General features: G+C 34.0%; 5 protein-coding genes, 1 non-coding gene and 2 pseudogenes across 6 annotated transcripts in view; 3 read left to right on the top strand and 5 right to left on the bottom strand.

The window, feature by feature from the left end:
• Nucleotides 1–711: 711 nt before the first annotated feature.
• LOC106339112 lies at nt 712–2,738 on the top strand (annotated as a pseudogene).
• A 3,622-nt stretch (nt 2,739–6,360) lies between these two features.
• Nucleotides 6,361–8,404, top strand: LOC106339111 (annotated as a pseudogene).
• Nucleotides 8,405–8,699: 295 nt separating this feature from the next.
• Nucleotides 8,700–9,910, top strand: LOC106339544 (multiple organellar RNA editing factor 6, mitochondrial). Its single transcript, XM_013778371.1, is given in 5 exon segments — nt 8,700–8,865; nt 8,868–9,117; nt 9,226–9,323; nt 9,401–9,466; nt 9,603–9,910. Coding segments are annotated over 5 exon segments (687 nt in total). The 5' UTR covers nt 8,700–8,738; the 3' UTR covers nt 9,749–9,910.
• Nucleotides 9,911–10,140: 230 nt separating this feature from the next.
• On the bottom strand, nt 10,141–11,828 carry LOC106337553 (protein HAIKU1-like). Its single transcript, XM_013776661.1, has 2 exons — nt 11,701–11,828; nt 10,141–11,514 (listed from the first exon to the last, which is right to left on the bottom strand). The coding sequence occupies exon 2, from the start codon at nt 11,500–11,502 to the stop codon at nt 10,453–10,455; it is 1,050 nt and encodes a 349-aa protein (XP_013632115.1). The 5' UTR covers nt 11,503–11,514; nt 11,701–11,828; the 3' UTR covers nt 10,141–10,452.
• Nucleotides 11,829–12,979: 1,151 nt separating this feature from the next.
• On the bottom strand, nt 12,980–13,064 carry TRNAM-CAU. The gene is given in 2 exon segments: nt 12,980–13,015; nt 13,027–13,064. It is a non-coding gene; the product is annotated as a tRNA-Met (tRNA).
• A 295-nt stretch (nt 13,065–13,359) lies between these two features.
• Nucleotides 13,360–13,942, bottom strand: LOC106341471. Its single transcript, XM_013780240.1, has one exon. The coding sequence runs from the start codon at nt 13,786–13,788 to the stop codon at nt 13,486–13,488; it is 303 nt and encodes a 100-aa protein (XP_013635694.1). The 5' UTR covers nt 13,789–13,942; the 3' UTR covers nt 13,360–13,485.
• Nucleotides 13,943–14,780: 838 nt separating this feature from the next.
• On the bottom strand, nt 14,781–16,963 carry LOC106340736 (ADP-ribosylation factor GTPase-activating protein AGD10). Its single transcript, XM_013779582.1, has 7 exons — nt 16,800–16,963; nt 16,537–16,655; nt 16,022–16,436; nt 15,656–15,934; nt 15,332–15,457; nt 15,160–15,261; nt 14,781–15,072 (listed from the first exon to the last, which is right to left on the bottom strand). The coding sequence occupies exons 1-7, from the start codon at nt 16,866–16,868 to the stop codon at nt 14,986–14,988; spliced, it is 1,197 nt and encodes a 398-aa protein (XP_013635036.1). The 5' UTR covers nt 16,869–16,963; the 3' UTR covers nt 14,781–14,985.
• A 1,357-nt stretch (nt 16,964–18,320) lies between these two features.
• LOC106337427 (novel plant SNARE 11) overlaps nt 18,321–20,173 on the bottom strand; it is a 2,410-nt gene continuing 557 nt past the window's right edge. The window contains exons 2-9 of the mRNA XM_013776531.1: nt 19,962–20,148; nt 19,834–19,871; nt 19,625–19,719; nt 19,412–19,491; nt 19,257–19,313; nt 19,085–19,177; nt 18,887–18,961; nt 18,321–18,774 (exon numbers count right to left, since the gene is read on the bottom strand). Coding sequence (XP_013631985.1) covers nt 18,685–18,774; nt 18,887–18,961; nt 19,085–19,177; nt 19,257–19,313; nt 19,412–19,491; nt 19,625–19,719; nt 19,834–19,871; nt 19,962–20,148 — 715 coding nt within the window. The 3' untranslated portion in view covers nt 18,321–18,684. The remainder of the gene's footprint in view (nt 18,775–18,886; nt 18,962–19,084; nt 19,178–19,256; nt 19,314–19,411; nt 19,492–19,624; nt 19,720–19,833; nt 19,872–19,961; nt 20,149–20,173) is intronic.

Below are 20,173 nucleotides of genomic sequence, written 5' to 3'. Positions count from 1 at the left end.
ACACATAAAAATGAGACATCATATTTGGATATATTTAAATAAATAATTTTAAATATATTATATTATTGATAATTTTAAAATTACTTAAAAAGAAACTAAATTATTAAAAAATGAATATACAAATAAAACTAAAGCAATATTTGTAATGTCAAAATAATAAATGAATAAAAAATATATTATGTTAATAAAATAGATTTTAGATTTTAAAGACTTCTAATTCATGTAATATTACAAAATTTAAAATTTGTTTATTACAATTAATATTTTACCATTAGATATATTAGAATAATATTCTAAATCGATATTCAATTGTCAGTTTTCAACTATTACACGTAAAAAAATATTATTAAGTACGTTTTTTTTAAAATGGGGTTTTATATTTTAAGTAGGTTATTGGAATATTTTTCTTTCCGTGAATTTATTCGAGATGAGATTACGATCTTTTAAACTAAGATAATTTATGTTCTATACATAATTATATCTTTTTTACATAACTCTAAAATCTCGAACTTGATTCTTCATATTTTATTAGTTAATTGTGTTACATATAATGAAAATACTTACTTCAAACTAAAAATATAAAAAAAAAATCAAATTTAGAAATTAGTTATATATAATTTAATATACAAAATTCACATACAAATAAAAATGATAAATGTAACAAATTAAAATATATTAAAAGATGTAGTAACTTTAAAAGCAAAAAGAGAAATGTCTTTAATCAACACCGCAAGAGTTTATATTTTAATCATCGTCGCATCTTCAAAAAAAGTAGTCCACAATATATTATTCCTCACCATTAGCTGAATTAACATGCATCATACGCAAGGTTAAAAAAAGTAGTCATCGACCCGTTCCTCCTTAGCACTCGGGTTCTTCAACTGGGCCGCCCAGCAGCCCGGTTACTCCCACGACTCCATCTCCAAAACCCTCTCGCTCTCTAGACAGTTCTCCGCCATGGACGCTCTCTTCAAACAGGTCAAAACCCATAGAATCCTCCTGGCTCCCTCATCGACGCGCTTCTGTTGGGTAAGAAAGCTCAGAGCGCGTTTTGGGTTTTGGAAGAAGCTCTTTCGACGGGTCGGGAGATTCATCACGATGTGTGCAACCGTCTCTTGGCTGCGTTAACGTCTGATGGGTATCCTGATTATGCCCAGAAGCTGTTCGTTAAAATGCGTGAGAGAGGTGTTTCTCTCAATACACTTGGCTTTGGTGTTTATATAGGAAGCTTCTGTAAGAGTTTCGATACGGATCAGCTATTGAGACTTGTGGGTGAGCTTAAAAAGAGTAACTTTAACATCAATGGATCCATTGTCGTGCTTTTGATTCTCCATGGTCTTTGTAAATGTTATGATTTTTACATTTTGGAAGAGCTGAGAAACATTGATTGCAAACCGGATTTTATGGCGTATAGAATCATAGCTGAAGCGTTTGTAGCGACTGGGAATCTGTACGAGAGACAGGTTGTCTTAAAGAAGAAGAGAAAGCTCGGAGTAGCACCGAGGAGTAGTGATTACAGAGATTTTATCTTGGGTTTGGTCTCTGCTAAACGTTTGATTGAGGCTAAGTAAGTGGCTGAGGTGATTGTGAGTGGAAACTTCTCCATTGATAATGATGTCCTAGACGCGTTGATTGAATCAGTCTCTGCGGTTGATCCAGATTCTGCTGTTGGATTCTTGAATTACATGGTGATAAACACAGGGAAACTGCCTGCGATTCGGACTCTGAGCAAGAATCTTTGCAGGCACGAGAAGGGGGACCTTCTGATAAAGGCTTATGAGGTTTTATCAAGCAGAGGATGTTTTTCAGAGCCTGAAAGTTACAGTCTGATGATATCGTTCTTGTGCAAGGCAGGGAGAGTCAGAGAAGGGTACAGTGCTCTGCACGAGATGAAGAAGAAAAGGCTTGATCCAGACGTTTCACTCTATAACGCTCTCATCGAAGCTTGTTGCAAAGCGGAAATGATCCGGCCAGCAAAGAAGCTGTGGGATGAGATGTTCGTAGAGGGATGCAGAATGAATCTGACGACGTATAATGTACTTTTCAAGAAATTGTCGGAGGAAGGCGAGGTAGATAAGTCTTTGAGGCTGTTTCGGAAGATGCTTGAGAAAGGGATAGAACTAGATGAAACAATTTATACGTCTCTCATCGAAGGCCTATGCAAGGATACAAAACTTGAGGATGCTTTGGAAGTCTTCAGAAAGTGTATGGAGAGGGATCAAATAGTTGCGAGAAGGGTATTGATCACGTTTGTTTTAAATCTATGCAGCAACGGTGAGAGAACAAGTATATGTGTCATCTATGTTACGTTTAGTTGCCTTGCAAGTCAAGTTTGTGATTGATTCGTTTGGTGTATTATGCGTGTAGGCCATTTTGGTGAGGCGTCTCAGCTGCTGCGCGAGAGAGAACATTTGGAACACACAAGTGCACATGTAGTGTTGTTGAAATGTGTGGCTGATGCGAAAGAGGTTGAGGTTGGAATCAAACATATGAAATGGATCAAAGAGGTGTCTCCATCTCTTGTTCACACCATTTGTTCGGACCTTTCGGCGTCTTTCTGTTCATCATCTGATCCTGATTCCATTCTTCCGTTTATTCGAGCACTTGAGCTCTCATAGCTACACCGATAGGCAAATTTATTATGTGTAGACCAGATCCTATACCCTAGACTGTAATGGAGTTGTCTGGGTATACATTACAAGTCTATGTAAGAATTATTCAAATGAATAATATTTTCTTACGGTTAAAAAAAAAAACCAACAATAACTCCTAAATCAGATAATTTGTTTATAATTTTTTTCCCTTGAATTGGGGAACAAACAATTTTATATATCATATTCAAATCAGCTAAGGAATAAATCAAGGGACAGAATATTCGAAAAAACAACTGTAAAATCTTAAGCTTTCCTATTTTGTCAAAAAAAAAAACAAAATAGTCAGAATATTCTATATATTAAAGCAATCGTGATATGCCTTGCAAAGGTGGTTAAATAGATACTCTCTACTCTAGGATTTCAAATCTCCACTATGCGGTAGAACTTCTATAAATTAATAAACTCTATACATTAATAAATCTTACTGGTCTCATCTTGGACCAGTTCAAAATTTGACACAAATCGATAAAATAATAAGATAATATTTTTTTTATAAATTTCTACGTAAATATATGGTCCCATTAAAATTATAAATTAATAATTTATATGTATACATATTTTTATATAAGTAATAACCTATTATTGTATTATTTATTTTATATTCACAATGAAATTATCTTTATATTGTCCTAACACTTAATATATTTTTGATGAGAATTAGTAATATTATATCTAAAACGTCATTTAAGTTTTATGCAATTTATATTATATACACCAAATAATATAATAAAATTACTATAAATATCAAATTTCAAAAAATAACAATTAATGTCTATACACTAAAATCGAATATTTTTCTTATCTTGAAATAAATATATCTTAAAATAAGAAATCTAAATAAAGAAATTTTTGAAAGTTAATATATCTATAAATTAATAAATTTTCAAAATCCTAATATTATTAATTTGTAGAGGTTCTACTGTATATACTTCCACATGTAGTCATACTCTCGACATATTTCCCATTCTCCAATGGGAACTATGTTTGCTAAACTGTCCATGTAAGTCTTTTTACAGAAAGTATGTATCTAATCACCTTGCAAATAAAAGTTATAAACGTTAGATCATATAACTAAAAATCGGATGTTAACCAACATATATGCTAACAAACGTTTAGTTCTATAGTTATAAACATTTACATTCTCATCTGAGAAGAAGATGTCAATTTTTTTTTATAGAATATTGTAGTATATTTCTTTCATGAATGAATGATTTTCACTTGTATTTACTATCGTGTTTTGGAAGGTTTACATCTTTCAGTTTGTAGTTCTTTTGTTTTTGTGTAATAGTGTGATAGGTAAAAATTAATGTTTTCATATCTGTTCCAATCCTCGGTAAAGCTGGTGCCCGAATATAATCTGGTTTTGATTTAATGAAAAAATTATTCATGAAAATCATGATAAAAACCAACAAAAAAAAAATCGTTATTAACCCACGATACGATATTGTTGACCTAATAAAAATCTAGAAAAACTGATTGCATTTTTAATAAAATAATTAAACTTTTGATATACATAAATTAAATAAACTACAAATTTGTATTTTTAATGAACTTTCACTATGTTGTTTAAAGAAAATGAAGAGAATGATAACAGAAAAAAAAATTATTGTGAGAATTCAGAATTAGTTTTTCTTATTATTTTGTTTTGTGCTTATTTTAAATTTAAAATATAATTTTATATTAATTTTTTAAAAAAATACAAACTCATAGTTGTTTATATGACATTTTTTAATTGAGTAAATTTTATTATACAATTGACAGTTACAGATGAATATTAATATTAGTAAATATAGAAAATAAATTGTTTTCATTTATATATAATGACAATATATAAATTTGTATTATAATTTATACTCCCTCCGTTTCTGAATAAGTGTCACAATGACATTTTTCACACATATTAAGAAGGTTGCTGAAATATATGTAAGTTGTTATTAATTGCACCTCTCTGACCAATAATATTTGAGATAAATAACATTATTTATAAAATCAATGCAGTTTGCAATTAATTTTCAGCTGAAAGTAAGTATAATTTGCATTGGAATTGTAAAGTGATACTTTTGTGTAACAAGAAAAAATGTTAGAATGACACTTATTATGAAACAAATGAAGTATATAGTATATCATGTTGAAAAACATATAAGTACAACACAAAGAAAATTAAAATAAACATCCGCGCGGTTGCGCGGATCCAGCTCTAGTATAAAGCTAAATCAAAAGCAACAAACATTTCAGAGCATAAAAAAACTTAGTTTATGTTGAGAGTGACACAACTATTTACCAGATTGAGGAACAAAAGATGTTATTGAAATGTACGATCAAATCATATATATCTTCAGCGGAGGAATCGTTATAACAGAGCATCTGCATATAAACCAAAAGAAAAATCAGCTCTCGTGAAATATGTATATATATAAAAGCTTAATGTTCTAAAATAATAAAAAAAAATATCAACATAAAAAGTTCAGAATAGAAAATTCAATTACTTCGTTTCTTCTACTGTGAATTGGTTAACGTTTCTCAATGATTTAGCTTGCATGATAAGCTAATAAGTAGAATATTTTCTAATAAATTCTCAAAAAAATTTATGCTTATAATGTAATATTATTTTTGGAATATCTTGTTGATAAAGCTAAATGAGAATATTTCGTATATAGATTTCACCAGAATTTTTGTTGACAAGTTTCAATTTAAATATTTAAATTTTAAATGCATAATTTTAAGAGAGAAGATATCTCGTCAATTGATTGCAACTGATTTTTGATAAGACAAATCCACTATAGAGATTCAAATATTAAATATTGATAATAAGGAAAATAAATATAGGGATTAAATTGCAACAACCTTTGATTGACAACTATAGATATTTAAATATTAAATACATGCTTTTGAATTAACAAAATAATCATATAAAGTTTTTTTTACAAATATCATATCTTAATATAATACATTGACTAAAATTTCTAAAACTATAACTTATGAATCTAATATATGTATATATATATTGTATATACAATTTATAATATGATTAATCATATGATAATACTTTATAATATGATAAAATTGTATAAAATCATATTTTAGTACAAAATTGCTTGTTAATAATGTTATAAAAGTAGCGATAAGATTGTATATAATAATAGTATAGTGATTTGACTATTTTATAGTATTGACTAATATATTGAGTTGTCTATGAAAGTGAGTTAGATTTAGTTGACGTTTATTTATTTATTTTTAAATCAAAGCTTTTGTTTAATCACATGTCATGTCAGCAAGTTTAGAGATGCATAATGATTAAAGTCATATAACTATTGTGAAATTATCTGAGTCACCATTGTGAAATAGTGATCCAATCAAATTATAATGTTTTCACTTAAGCGTGTTTTTAAATAATAGTATGATATAATAGCCAATATATATTGTTTTAGTTAATTCGCTAAAATAATTTTATTTAAAATTACAATACATATCTTATTTATTCACCAATTTAGGTGAGTTGACTATTTCTGGATGAATAGTTAACAAATAAGCAAAATTGGTTTTATTCTTTACTATTCATTTGGTAACTAAAGATATTGACCAAAAAAACGCATATCAATTTTTGGTAAGAATGACTAAAGTGTTTTAATGTTGACCTCAGTTGGCTTATATATACACTGAAAAGTAACGTAGATATAATTTGAGATCAAATAAGGAAAATTTATCAATGGCATTACGCCTAGCGTTATGTCTATGTGTTTATCTGCTGTTACTCAAGGTGCAGAAGGAAGTATTAATGTGAGAATCCAACTTTTTGTTTGTTCTATCATCAATTTCATTTTTTTAATTTAATAATTTCTGATGACCAAAATTTTTTTTAATAATTTCTCTTTAATTGTGTTTTGCAGGATTTTGATTGTGTTGAAATATACAAACAACCGGCTTTCCAACATCCATTGTTGAAAAATCACAAGATTCAGGTGGGATAGTAAATTATGCATGGTACATATATGTGAGATTGAGATACGAAACTTGTTCCAGTTAAAGATAGAATACGAAAGTTTTACTATTCAGATCTAAGAGTCTGGATCCGCCTTCATACAAAGAAGTTTTAAAATTTTGTTGAAAATAATTTGATTTATAGGCCTTTTAGAAATATCAAATGTTAAGAATCTTATTTTTCTTTTGTTTTTTTCTGGGATACTATATATAGGAAACATTCAGCTCATATGAGGATCATGAAAAAAGCGACAACTATGAAAAGAAAGAGCATTGTCCAAAGGGAACGGTTCCAATATTAAGACAACGAAATGGATCCGAGAGCTTTCATTTGAACACATCCGATCATTTGGGTCAACATGTATATTTTCCACTTCTTATTTGCTTTTGTAAAGAGTTACACAAGTCTCATTTACGTTTTTTTCCTTCTAACAAATTCTCATTTAAGACATTCTAATAATATATTTATTTTATGACTTACATATGTTTCTAACAGTTTGCAACAATGGAGACCAGTATGTTAGATGGAAGTATCTATCGAGGAGCCGAGGCTGAAATAAGTGTTCATTCTTTAAATTTGCAAGATAACCAATATAGTAAAGGTCAAATCTGGTTAGAAAATGGATACTTAGGTCAACTTAATAGTATACAAGCTGGTTGGGCGGTAAGTAAACTTATTATTTTTATATTTCATAAAATAATTAATGAAAATAAGCTGGAAATAAGAAATATGTTTTCAATAAAATTTATATTTTTAAAATTTCCATGCATATCTAATTATATGTTTACCTTTTAGGTGCATGCAAGATTGTACGGTGACAGTGTCACACGGTTTACAATATATTGGACTGTGAGTAAATTATAGTTATTGCTATTCATATATGAATAATAATTAGCCTACATTTTTTTTTGTCGACAATAATAATTAGCCTACATAGAATTAAAATATCAACACCTAGATAGTCCAAGATGACTATGACCGGATTGTCTTTACTATTTTTTTTTTTTGGTCGGCTTTTTTTTTTCTGTCATGATTGTCTTTGCTATTTTATTCACGGACCAAATAGTATTACAAATGTATTTCTTTTTCCATTTTAGGGAGATGGCTATGGTAAAACTGGGTGCTACAACACACAATGTCCTGGTTTTGTTGTTTTAAGTCGAAATCTCATAATTGGAAATCAGTTTTCGGGATATCTGTCTATGGAAAAACAAGCTTTTATTTTACACTGCACATATTTCAGGTCAGTTTCTCTTCGTTTCGTATAGGATGTTAAATAGACTTTTAAATTAATTTTTATATATTTTTAGGGTGAATAGATTATATCATACTATTGTACAATTGTTTTGACTTTTGTGATGCTTTTTGAAATAGTTTGTTATCGCTTCATATATAATAGGATATCTCCACAGGAAACTGGGGACTTAAACTAGATAATGAAGTAATTGGTTACTGGCCCAAGGAACGGTTTACAGAGTTAAACAAAGGAGCTTCTCAGGTGATATATGGAGGAAATACATTTATGTCCACCGCTGAGATAAGCCCTCCGATGGGAAATGGATATTTTCCAGTTGCAGATTTTCTAAAGACGGCGCACTTTAAAAATGTCTTCATTATAGACTCTAACTACAAAAGAGCTTATATTGAAGAAAAAAAGCTAAGACTTTACGCTGATTACTTTGAATGCTTTAGGGTTACATATTTAGGTTATATCGGATCTAATGGAATGTGTTTCTCTTATGGAGGACCAGGCGGCAGATGTAGCTATTGATGAGTTTTATATATGTGTATGTACCAACCAATTTATATCAACTTTTTAAAACATAAATAATAAAAAGCCATCTAAAATATTTTTGCTTTCTTAATGAAATTTTGTTTAATTATTAAACATTGAACATGATTAGTAACCAAATAACAAAACAAAACGATCACAGCAAAATCATAAAACGAATACTGTATATACATTAACTTTGATATTTGTCTCGTTTAAATGAGCCTTATATGTAGAGATGATAAGGCCCATTAATAAAAACTTCAGGCCCACAATGTTGTATCCCCTCCCTTAAACCCTAGTCTCCACCATCACTGAGAAGTCACCGGTCTCAATGGCGAAGCTCCTCTCCCGCTCCACCGCCTCGCGCGTCGCAAATCGTTTCTTCTCCACCTCCAGAGCCGCCGCTCCTTCTCGCTCTAACCTCATCTCCCGTCGATCTTCACCGGCGCTGTTCCAAGCCTGGGATTCATCCCTGATTCGACCCGTTTGACGACGATCCGGACCCGGATGGATAGGTCCGGTGGATCGTATTCCCCGCTCAAATCCGGATCCAATTTCAGCGACAGAGCACCTACGGAGATGGCGCCGCTGTTTCCCGGCTGCGACTACGAGCATTGGCTAATCGTCATGGAGAAGCCCGGCGGCGAAAACGCGAGTAGACAGCAGATGATCGATTGCTATGTTCAGACACTTGCCAAAATTGTCGGAAGGTAAGATTTTGCTTCTGCCCATCTTCTTACAATCCTTTGTTTCGTTAGAATTCACTACAAGTAACTAATGCATTGTGAGTTTTGTTTTGGTTTGGTTTGGTTTATTAGCGAGGAAGAAGCTAAGAGGAAGATCTATAATGTCTCGTGCGAGAGGTATTTTGGGTTTGGTTGTGAGATCGATGAGGAGACATCAAATAAACTCGAAGGTATGTCTCATTTCCGACAAAACTTGGAAGCGAGATGATTGTGTAATTGATGTGTCTTGCTTCTTGTGAGTTTTCAGGGATTCCTGGTGTTCTTTTCGTGCTTCCGGATTCCTATGTTGATCCAGAGTACAAAGACTACGGAGGTAAGCTCATCGAAAGATTATTTCTTTTATTTTTCACGCAAAACATTGTTCATGTGTATGAATGATTGAACTTGTTAAGTGCTTCTCTAGCCAATAGCTAATCAAATCTTTTGGTGAATGTTTTTTGAAATTGCAGCTGAGTTGTTTGTGAATGGAGAAGTAGTTCCGCGACCACCAGAGAGACAGAGGAAGATACTGGAGTTAACGACTCAAAGAAGCTCTGATAAACCGAGGTACAATGACAAAACCAGAAATGTTCGACGGAGAGATAACATGCGTTAAGAGACCTTCAGTACTCAAGAGTCTTTTGCTAAACATCTCCTTTCCCTTTTGAACTTCGTTCGTATTGCCTTTCTTGGTGTTTGTTATTTGCTCCACTCTATACGAATAATGTAAATTGTGATCATGGTGATGATGGTATTATGGATTATGTTGTTTCTGTTCGATCGCGCGAAGCTTATTCAATAGTACCTCTTAGTATTATTTATCAATCGTCTGTTTCTTCATCTACTTAGAAAATAGAAAATGCTGAGTATTGTCGAGTGGAGTTAAAAATGTTATATCCAAATATTTTTTAATTGATTCTAACTCATTTTATTTTGTCATTAACATCAAGTATTCTTCTGAAGAATGAAAGTTCATTAATAATGATTTTTAGAGTGAAAACACAGAGATAACTTGCTTTAAAAATTCCCAAAATCATATAAACTGACTTTTGTCCAAGAGTGTGTACAAAATAAAAGAAGTAACCATCATCATCCCAAGGTTCTCAAGTAAAGCATTTACCTATAAAAAGAACAAAATCTCTACAAGATCACCTTTTAGCGATCTACACATCTATGCAGCTGCTGTGTCTATTCTACTGTAGCCTCTGAAGATTAAGCTCCTTTCATAGTACAGACCACTAACCTAGGGAGAGATGAGAAAAACATGAAGTGATTTACGTAACTCAATCAACCGGACAAGAGCCTGAAGAGAGAGAGCACCTAGTAACCACCACCCCATCTTGGACTTGGGATTGGGAAGAACCCTGATGGAGACGGCGGGAACATGAGCCCTGGAGATGGAGGTGGCTGAGAAGGACCTGCACCTGCACCTGCACCGGGTCCGTGACTTCCTGGTTGAGCTAGCTGTGAAAACGAGAAGTTCGGGTTAAGTGGTTGTGGATACTGAACTCCCGGTGATAGCAGTGGGTAAGGTGATCTAGGAGAGAACATGTTCGGGTAACCCGTAGGAGAGGGTAATGGTCCAAAACTGTTATACCAAGGAGAAGGAAAACCACCGTCATACCGAGGTGAAGGAAAGCCACCGTACATCTGATTGAACCTTGGAGAGGGAAGAGTGGGCGTGCCAGGTACAGGACCATTGAACTGAGGGAAAGGAAGATTCCGCGGCACGGGGCTAGGAACTAACCCTGGTGGTGGTTGATATTGACTAGACTGTAGTGGCTGTGGCTGAGTTTGAGGCGAAGGCGGAGGCTGAGACTGAGCTGGTATATATGGTCTTTGTTCATGACCTGGCTGAATATGGTTACCACTGGGACCTGGATCTCCAAGTGAACTTTGAAGATAACGCATATACCCTGAGATGGGAGACTCAGCTGTATTAGACCAAGACTGGTCCCCATGACCCATCACTGGTTGTTGTGTGCCTTGTGGGACAGGCGGTTGGACGAAGCTGTGAGGACGATGCTGTAAAGGCATGTTAGGGAGAGGAAGCGAAGGACGGTTGATCTCCGTTAAAGGTGCCGGTCTAACCCTTTGCAACCTAGTATTCTGAGGCCTCGGTGAGTTATTGTTCTGAGGAGGAGGGCGAGGAACGCTTTCACGCGAAGGAGAGCCAGTAAGCTGCTGAACAACGCTTCTAAAGTCGTTCTTGCTAACGCTGTAAACCTGAGGCTGCGCTTGAGGCCTTGCAGGGGCATGGACCGTGGCATTAGCATTTGCAGCGAAGTTGGGTTGGTGGATGGGACTCTTTCTGATGTTCTTCCCAGTCTTATTCACACCCAAATGATCAGTTTGTCGAGGCCTATCCATCTTAAAACCTCACTACCAATCCACAAAACATCCAACAGAAAACCAAATATGATCGGATAATGATCTTTAATCAGCTAAAGTCCAAACCTTTGGCAGACACTAAAGCATAACACTTCCAAAGAACTACAATTCTGATACTCTATCAATGCTCTGCCCAAGAGAAAAGTGATAACGAGCAAAAAAGTTCAGGTCTTTCACCTTAGTATTCGGATCCGAGGAGACCCACTAGAGGTCGGAGCCTGATTTCAATCAGATCTTCAGAGCAGAGAGGGATAGAAGGATAATTCAAATGAACCCTAATTTCTGTCAACGAAGAAGAAATGAGATTGAAAATTTTGAGATTTCCACTTGGTCGTGTCTTATTTATTTTTTAATTCGTGTTCTGTCTGCACTGACGTGTCCAGATCGTCCCGATGTGTGTGTGTGTGTGTGTGTTTTAATTGGCTTTAAAAAAAAAAGTCAAACGGAGAAATCGAAAGTAGAAAGGTTGTTTTTACATTCAAATAGAGCATTCTCCTAATCTAGAAAGTATATATTCGTTTCATGAAATTAATATTCGATTCCTATTTAAGAAGGTAAATTATGAGGAAACCATATCAGGTTTTGCAGTTATTGTAGTTTTATTTTCAAAATTTTAATTCTTTTTCTGTTCATTAAAATTTATTCTTAGGGTATAACTAGGGGTGGACACGGATCAAATTGAAAGTATTCTTGATCCGATTCGTTTTGTCTGACTATCATCTGGTCCAATTTGATCCTTAACTATTCGATGTTTTGGATAGCCAATTTTTTATATATTTTTAATCGAATATCTGATTCGATTCGTACAAATAAAATAAAATTAAAAAATAAATAAATAACCCAAATAATATTTATTAGAAACATATTATTTAATTTTAAATTCTAATAACTAATAATAATTTTAATCAATAAAAAATTGTAAAACTTATATAAAATATATTATTCAAATAATATATATATATATATATATATACACACATATAAAAGATCGGATATTCGTTTCTAAAAATAATAGGATTGATTTACTTCTTTTAATGAATGTTGTATATTAATATTTGATTTGCTTCGTAAAATTATTGATATCCGAATTTTTAAAATCGAACAGAAACAAATAACAAATCGAATCAAAAGTTACCAATATTTGTCCAATCCCAGATATGACAACAATGTATGATGCATTTACAAACAAAAATGAGAGTAATGCATAATTGCATACCAGTCTTTATTGCAACGGAAATTGACCGTTTTGATTGATTAAATTAATGCTCTGGTTTATAAATAGAAATTATTTTAAAATAAAAATAATAACGAAACAGAAAACAGCTTTATAGCTTTTTGCTGAGAGAAAACTTTATCCCCCTTTAAATGAGTTTCACAGGAAAAAGATTAGCATAACTTTCTCTATTTGAACAGTTAACACAACATGATTGACTGAACGCTGACACTAAAATGAAATTGGGGTGAGAGAGGCTCGAACTCTCGACCTCAGGATCACTCAATAGCTATGAGACCTACGCGCTAGCCAACTGCGCCACCACCCCATTTGATGATATAGATTATCTTTGTCGTACTATATAATACATCTACACATTTACGCTAATAATCTGTATTTATTTTCTGTTGCTGATTGGCAATGTTTTGGTCTGCAAAAAATCAATCTATGGTATTGAAACTTTGAGGAGAAAGCTACTGTGTTTTAGCTTTTAGAATTTCATTGACCCTTTATGGTGTTGAAATTGAGGAAGAAGCTAAACGTGTACAAAAGCCTTACAGAAACATATGTTTAGTATTTACCGTACGAGTGTTTGCGCTAAAACATATACTTTTGATCATGGATGAGAACAGAACATCAATTTTCAAAATCTTACGTTTTGCGGATTGTCCTTATAATTTGAAAGGAATAGAACAAGTTAACAACAAGAAGAACATTAATTAGAAGAAACGTAGGAAATGATATCTGTCTTATTCCTTTATTGTCTCTACAATTCTTATCTGATCTCTTTGTTTCTTTAGATCCTCAAAGCTCCAATCCCTTCTGATCCCACTGCTTCTGACCAGCTTCGGCTCGTCAAGATCCCCACAGACAATGGCCTCCGCACTATGTAGCCTGCGATGTCCCGTTTTGACCCGTCTCACTACGGGCAAAGTTGGTCTTTTCCTTCCCATCTTTTTATATCCTGGAATTACGAAGTTTTCAGTAATGTTTGAATCTATGTCCGAGTTTGATCTTTGCAGGATGTGGCAGGCAAGGCAGTTTAGGCTCATATTTTTGTTTCTTGCCGTTATAGAATCGACAATGAGATTTTCGAAAGGTGTTATCTTCTGGTTTTTGATTTGCTTGTGTATTGATAAGAAAAGGGGAAAATTCTAAATGACAACCTTTTGGTGATGTTTCTTCTAGGGTTCTGGTTGCTTGGTTGACAAGATTTTTTTTTGGTTGTAAATAAAGATAGATAATAGAAACAAATGTAGCCTTTTGGGTCGGAGTTTGCTTATTTTTAGTGTTTAATCGTTTGGTGGACAAAAAGAAGTTTTGTTGGTGATTCTATTTTTATCTTACAGCTTAAAGTTTAACCCTAGATTTCTATTTCTTTAACAAAAAGATCCCTACTATCAATATGCAAGAGACACATTAGCATGTTTTGTTTGTTTGTTATTAAAAATTTAATTGTTGAAAACATTTAAATGTATTATCGCTCATGATTTCTCATTTTATGTTAGAGATTTGTTCCTCTTTTCCTTTGAAAAGCTAACAAGAATTTTTTATTGCTGTTGTGAGTTATTCCTTCTTAAACAACGTAATGTTAAATGTTTCATATCTTATCTTATTTCGAAATATCTTCATGGCTCTACATTCGTTCACGTTGAAAATCTTCTTGTTCACTTAGTGACGTAACGTTCATACTTTTCTTAGAATTTAGCAAAATATATGGTCTACTAGTTAAGAGTAATCTAACATATTGAGTTTGTACATCATGGTTTCTTCATTTTCAACAAGTTTTACAACTTAAACTGATGGTCAGTACTTAAGCTTAAAAGTGACACGAGCCGTGGTAAAGATTCTAGTGCGTGGCAAGGCTGACATAAACTCCTTGTAAGAGGTCAAGGACATGTTAGTTGGAGCTTATAATTAGTGCTGGACATGAATAATAAAGAATCATTTCCGAATAAAGTATAATACATCCAAGAAAAAACGTCAAACACGTTTAGTTTCATCAATCTCATAAGACTTTTGTTCATGTACACCACATATTTTTATTTAATGACAATTTTACAAAAACATAATCTCATTTGTACAAAATATTGATATTTTCAATAAAACAAAACAAAACATAGTTTACGTTATAATTTCCCCCCTAGTACAAGAATAGAATCAAATGACTTGGAAATGGTAAAGGGTATAAGAAAAAGAAAATGAATGTGCACTGGATTGGGTCTTAAGATAATTAAAACATAAACCTTTCAGACCCATAAGCTGGAAGCAACAGAGCTGAGCTTCTTCTTCGTCTCCTCTGCCATGTTTTTCAACGACGACATGTCTTGCTGAGCCTGACACAATATAAAACAATATGGTTTCATTACTTGATACTTACAAAATAAGCCTGAACTTAAAAGGATAGAGAAGTGAGGCTAGACCTGGAGAGAGAGGCGGTTGATAAGATCACCAGCGGAGAGATCCAGAGGAAAATCTCCATCATCATCTCCAAACAGCTCAGCACTAGAGATTGCTGTTGAACCCTGTTTTTAAAATGAGATTGTTACAACTAGTACTGATGAGTGTTTATCTAAGGCAAATGAGGAGACGTACATGGAACTTCTTTAATGAACTCTTGGCCTCAAGGTCCATGGAATTATTCTCATTACCGAAGTACTGAGCAGAGGAGATTGATTTCGCGTTTGAAAACTTCTTCCGCGCTTCATCTGTCTCTTGAATCTGTGGTATAAATGCTAGAGAAGGTAAGTACAAACAGTTTAACTAAGACTAATGACATAAGAGGGAAGAATTTTCCTCTTTTTTTAAACTGAGTAATTTTGTTCGAGTCGGTTTGTAATCGAAACTGTTATTCCCGTTTTGGGTTGTTTTTATAAAATTTATTTTATTAAAAAAAAGAGGGAAGAAGGAGCGTTGTACTCTTGAGGAACTTGTGATTGGTTTCTTCTGAAACCCGCCTCCTCCGTTCATCTCAAACTCCTCAAAGAAGCCTGTTGATTTCGGTGGAGCTACATGACCAAACACTTGAGGTCCATTGCTCATGTATTGCTCTCTTGTTTGAACACCGTCCGCGTAATCAAAACGAGAGGAAAACGATGACCTAGCTGACTTAGCCGATGGTGAACTGTTAGCTGATGAGTAAGCCGCTTGTACAACAACAGATTCCTCAGGCTTTTGATCATAAAGTGTCTCGCTCGACTACAATTTTCCCAACAAAAAAAAAAAACCTTATGTAAGTTCTCAAACACACAAGATAATCTATGGAGTGTCAAGCACGTTACTGACCTTAGTAGTTAGCTTCCGGGCACCAAGCCCTCCTGTTTTTCCTGTCTTCTTAGCACCAAGAGGTTTCTTAACGGACTTAGAGACTCTCGGTGAGACGGGAACCTTAGTATTATTATTATTACTCTCTTTAGAAGCTTCTTCAGTGGTTTTGATGGTGGAGAGCCCATTGGGCACTTGCGTCGTCGTCGTCGAATCAGGAGAAGGAGGCGAATCAAGAAGTTCCTCGGCGTTGCTTTTGGCAACTTCTCTTGCAAGAGTCTGTTTGTAAGACTCAGCAGCTCTGGATGTATACTTAGCGTCGGCTTTACCTTCTCCGCTCCAACCGTGCTGCTTGAAGAAGACATGCGCCCTGCTGTTTCCTCCGTACACCATCATCTTCAACTGCTCAGGGCTCCATGAGTCTAAATTTGTAGACCTAAAGAAAGATGGAAGATCTACATTTTCAATACAAGTCTAGAATAAATCAAAAGAAACACATGACACACAGCCTAAGAACATTGTTACAAATGAATGACCTGACGAAGCTGATGTGGACGCCAAGACTGCGATGAACAGCAGAGCAATCAATGCATAGAAAAATCCCGTAAGTAACGGAAGCCCATGTTGGGCTCTTTGCATTGCAGTCGAAACAAATCTGCAAAGATAAAAAAAAAAAGCGCCAAATATAAATATGATGGAGTGACAGTTTAGGACGAAACAAATATTAAATGGTGTTATTTTGGGTGAGAAAAAATTGACCAAGCACCAGATTTTAATCGGATCAAAGAATATGTGATACCTTATTATCAGATTTTGATTTTAGCTTCTTGAAGACAGCAACCTTATCATTCAGATTCTCTGACGCCATTGTGAGGAGGAAACTATTTATTCTCCAGAAATAAAGTTCCGGAGATTTGAAAACTTTTTGAATCTAATGAGAAGAGGAAGAGTGATTTTATTTTATTTATGTTTTGGAGAGTTGCGGAAGAAATCGATGGGTTTATAAATAGAGAACGTTGCGTGACATGTGGGAATTGTGAAATGACCGAAATAACCTTTTTAAATCATCTCTCGCGCGTTTTAATTTGTAGGAGTCTTAACGGTAACGAGAGGTTGTTAACTCAACGAGCCATTTTTGCATTTACCTCATTACGAGAGGTAGTTAATCAACCCTTGTACATTTTGTTTCTTTTTTTTTTTGTTTTGTTTTAAACCGTGGAGCTCAACGCTTTCTACCTTTAATTTTTTTGTTTCTTTCCGAAATCAGTAGTTAAAAAAATCTAATTTAAAATTCAACCTCCAACCCTTTGTAGGAAAGAATTGGACAAATACCAGTAAAACTAACCACACTTTGTTAAAAAATTGGCCCTTAAAATACTTATACACGTCAGGACTCCAAGCATGTGTTTGATCAGCCTATAGTCAGGCACGACCCCGTTCAAAAAACAAATTAATAAACACAAAATCCCATGATATTGTATTAATCAGAGCCTTAGCTAGATTGTTGTCAACTAACTAATCTCTATATATCAAAACCTTTCATAAAAAAATACATGCATCTCATCATTTTTACGACAAATACCCGTGTAAATGCACAAAATAAATATACTCCATCAATTGAATGTTTTAGAAAAAAAAATTTCACAAAGCTAGATTTTTTTAGGTTTCCAACGCATATTTATTAAGTTAAAAGAACAAATTGTTAAATTCAAAAAAGGTTTTTAAAACTATTGGTTTAAAATTATAGGAAACTGATTTTTTACACACAAATCAAAATATGTATTGCTGCATTAATTATTTTTTTATATGTGTGAAAAGTCTAAAAAATCCAGTAGGGAGTAGCTTTAATTGTTGAAGATGCATGAGCTTCGCTTGTGCCAACCATGTAAGAGGTTGCTTGGAAAGGGAGCTAAAGAAGAGTGGATAATTCTATGTCGATGATGATTGAGTGTTGGATCCAATAGGCGGGTGCAATGTCTTCGGATGATATGGCCCAATCCATAACAAGAAAGAAAACTCTAGAGTTCGTTCGAGACTGAACAACCTATAAAATGTGTAACAATATTTGTAGCCAAGAGCCACAGAAGATAAGATGGTATAAGTTAAGGTCAGTGTACTTTTTAAACTGCTTAAATTTGTATGTCCTTGCTAAATGTTAATATATTGTAGTCCATAGCTCTTAAAGAAGAAACACAGGGAGAATGATTGAAATGTATGAAATAAACCCTTGTCATTTTGTTTATAAACACAGAAGCACACACACACATATACCCATGTCATTTTTTAATTCAACACCTTTGCTTCTCTTGGCTCTTGGAAGGAACCAAATACACTTTCCACAGACACAAATCATGGGAGTCATCTAGTCGTACAAGTTATCGAATATGATACATACTGAGTTTCAACATAAACAGAGGAACGATTAAATTATTACCATAACATGAAACAGAGACGACATTTAAAAAAAGACAGACACATATGATATAACAAAGAAGAGTCTTCGTTATACAAGCACATAGACAAAAAAAAAATGGTTTCTGAATCTTGGGACTGTAATGAAAAGGAATTTGATTTCTGCGACTTCTCAAACGCGCAGCAGACAGGAGCCATGGGAATGAAAACTGGTTAAGTGAGGCGGTTTCATCTACAGCAACAATGAATGCATTGAAATGAGAAACATGTCTTCAGTAATGGTTCCAGAGTAAACGTCTGTTCATGGCTGGTGGAGCTAGGCCCGGTATGTCCCGGATGTCTTTGTTGTTTGGGTTCACAATCTAATCCAAAAGAGAAGACGAAGTTACAAGTATGATATCGATAGAAGCATAGAAGAATATGAAAAGACAACAAGTATGCAAGTGTGAAGAAGAAAGGAGTTGAGAGGTGTACCTTGACGATGATGATTGCTATGACACCAATGACAATAAGGAAAAGAAACGCCATAATACATTTGTCTGTGGCAACCTGAGAGAAGAAGAAGAAGAAGAAGAAGAAGAGCAGAAAGTAAGAACAAAAGAAGACACAAGAGGACGCTGCAGATATATTTGAATTGTATAAAGAAGAAATAAGAAGAGCTTGGGGACTGACCTGCCTACCAATTTCCTTGACCAGCTTGGACGCTTTCTTGAGTGAGAAATGAATAGAATCGAGTTCATTGACAACTCTACTCATTTGGTCGGTCTGAACAATTAAAAGGTAAACTATCCTTAGGTTTTAACAACCAGGAATATTGTAAAGAAAAACTGAGATTCATACAAACCTGAGCCTTGAGAGCTGCTGAAGTATCTGTTCCCACATTTATAGTCTCTTGAACAATCTGTTGTTAAAAAAAAAGGAAGTGAGATTTTTCCTTTGCTATGGCAAACAGGCGAGGCACAATGACATATAGAGATAATATGTAAAAGTAGTAGTGACCTTTTTCCCTCTTTCAATGGCTTGATCAGTGTCATCCATCATGGAGTTCCCTTTATTCACAAGTTCTTGATTGGTCATATCTGAAAATGATTAAGCTCCCATTAAATATACTCTAGGAATGTGCTAAGAAACATATCAAAAATAATTGTTGTGTTTGTTGTTATGCTGCAAGATCCTTGAAAGAAAGAAAGATGGAGTTAAAAAGAGCGTTACTTGAAGCTAATAAGACATTCTCTTCCATGTGGTCTTCAGCAGGACCATCGAAAAGATCTACTCGCTTATTATTGCTCGCTAGATTGGATGAGTATCTGAGCACAATCAAATCATCCCTCGTTAATCATCAAATCACCACAAAACAAAGAAAAAATGTAATTGCAGATATTATTTGTTGAACATGAATAAGCAAAAAGGTGTCCACCTACTTCTTCTTAAGAGCAACATATGAGTTCAGTTCCTTAACCTGCACACAAAAAACATCACTTGACAATTATAAAACTCGGAAAAATAATTGAAAATTCAAACAAAGTGAAGGTAAAAATAAAAAGGGTACCATAGACTGTCGTCTATCGTTCAACATCCGGTTAGTGCTGGCGTCATTTCCACTTTCCAAGCTTTTGACTTCCCTATCGAAATCTTTAATAAGGCTCTTGCAGTCACGCATTTTGTCAGTGAGTTCTTCCAGCTGCCTGCTCTGCCTACTGGCATCTTTGATCTTCTCCAGCTTCTGGAATCCATTTCTGGTCCCAACCCAAAAAAAAAAAA

The sequence above is a fragment of the Brassica oleracea genome, chromosome C4 (assembly GCF_000695525.1).
Source record: "Brassica oleracea var. oleracea cultivar TO1000 chromosome C4, BOL, whole genome shotgun sequence".
Taxonomy (NCBI): Eukaryota; Viridiplantae; Streptophyta; class Magnoliopsida; order Brassicales; family Brassicaceae; genus Brassica; species Brassica oleracea.
Note: the sequence above shows the minus strand (reverse complement) of the source record. Positions and strands in the feature narration are given on the sequence as shown.

Bases quoted from the DNA above. Each gene is read 5' to 3' on its own strand.
- LOC106337553 (XM_013776661.1), bottom strand. From the start codon at position 11,502: ATGGATAGGCCTCGACAAACTGATCATTTGGGTGTGAATAAGACTGGG.
- LOC106340736 (XM_013779582.1), bottom strand. From the start codon at position 16,868: ATGGCGTCAGAGAATCTGAATGATAAGGTTGCTGTCTTCAAGAAGCTA. The intron at 15,262-15,331 runs GTACGTCTCCTC...TTTTAAAAACAG, and splicing joins GTTCATTAAAGAAGTTCCAT to GGTTCAACAGCAATCTCTAG. The intron at 15,073-15,159 runs GTCTAGCCTCAC...ATATTGTGTCAG, and splicing joins TCAACCGCCTCTCTCTCCAG to GCTCAGCAAGACATGTCGTC.
- LOC106341471 (XM_013780240.1), bottom strand. From the start codon at position 13,788: ATGAGCCTAAACTGCCTTGCCTGCCACATCCTGCAAAGATCAAACTCG.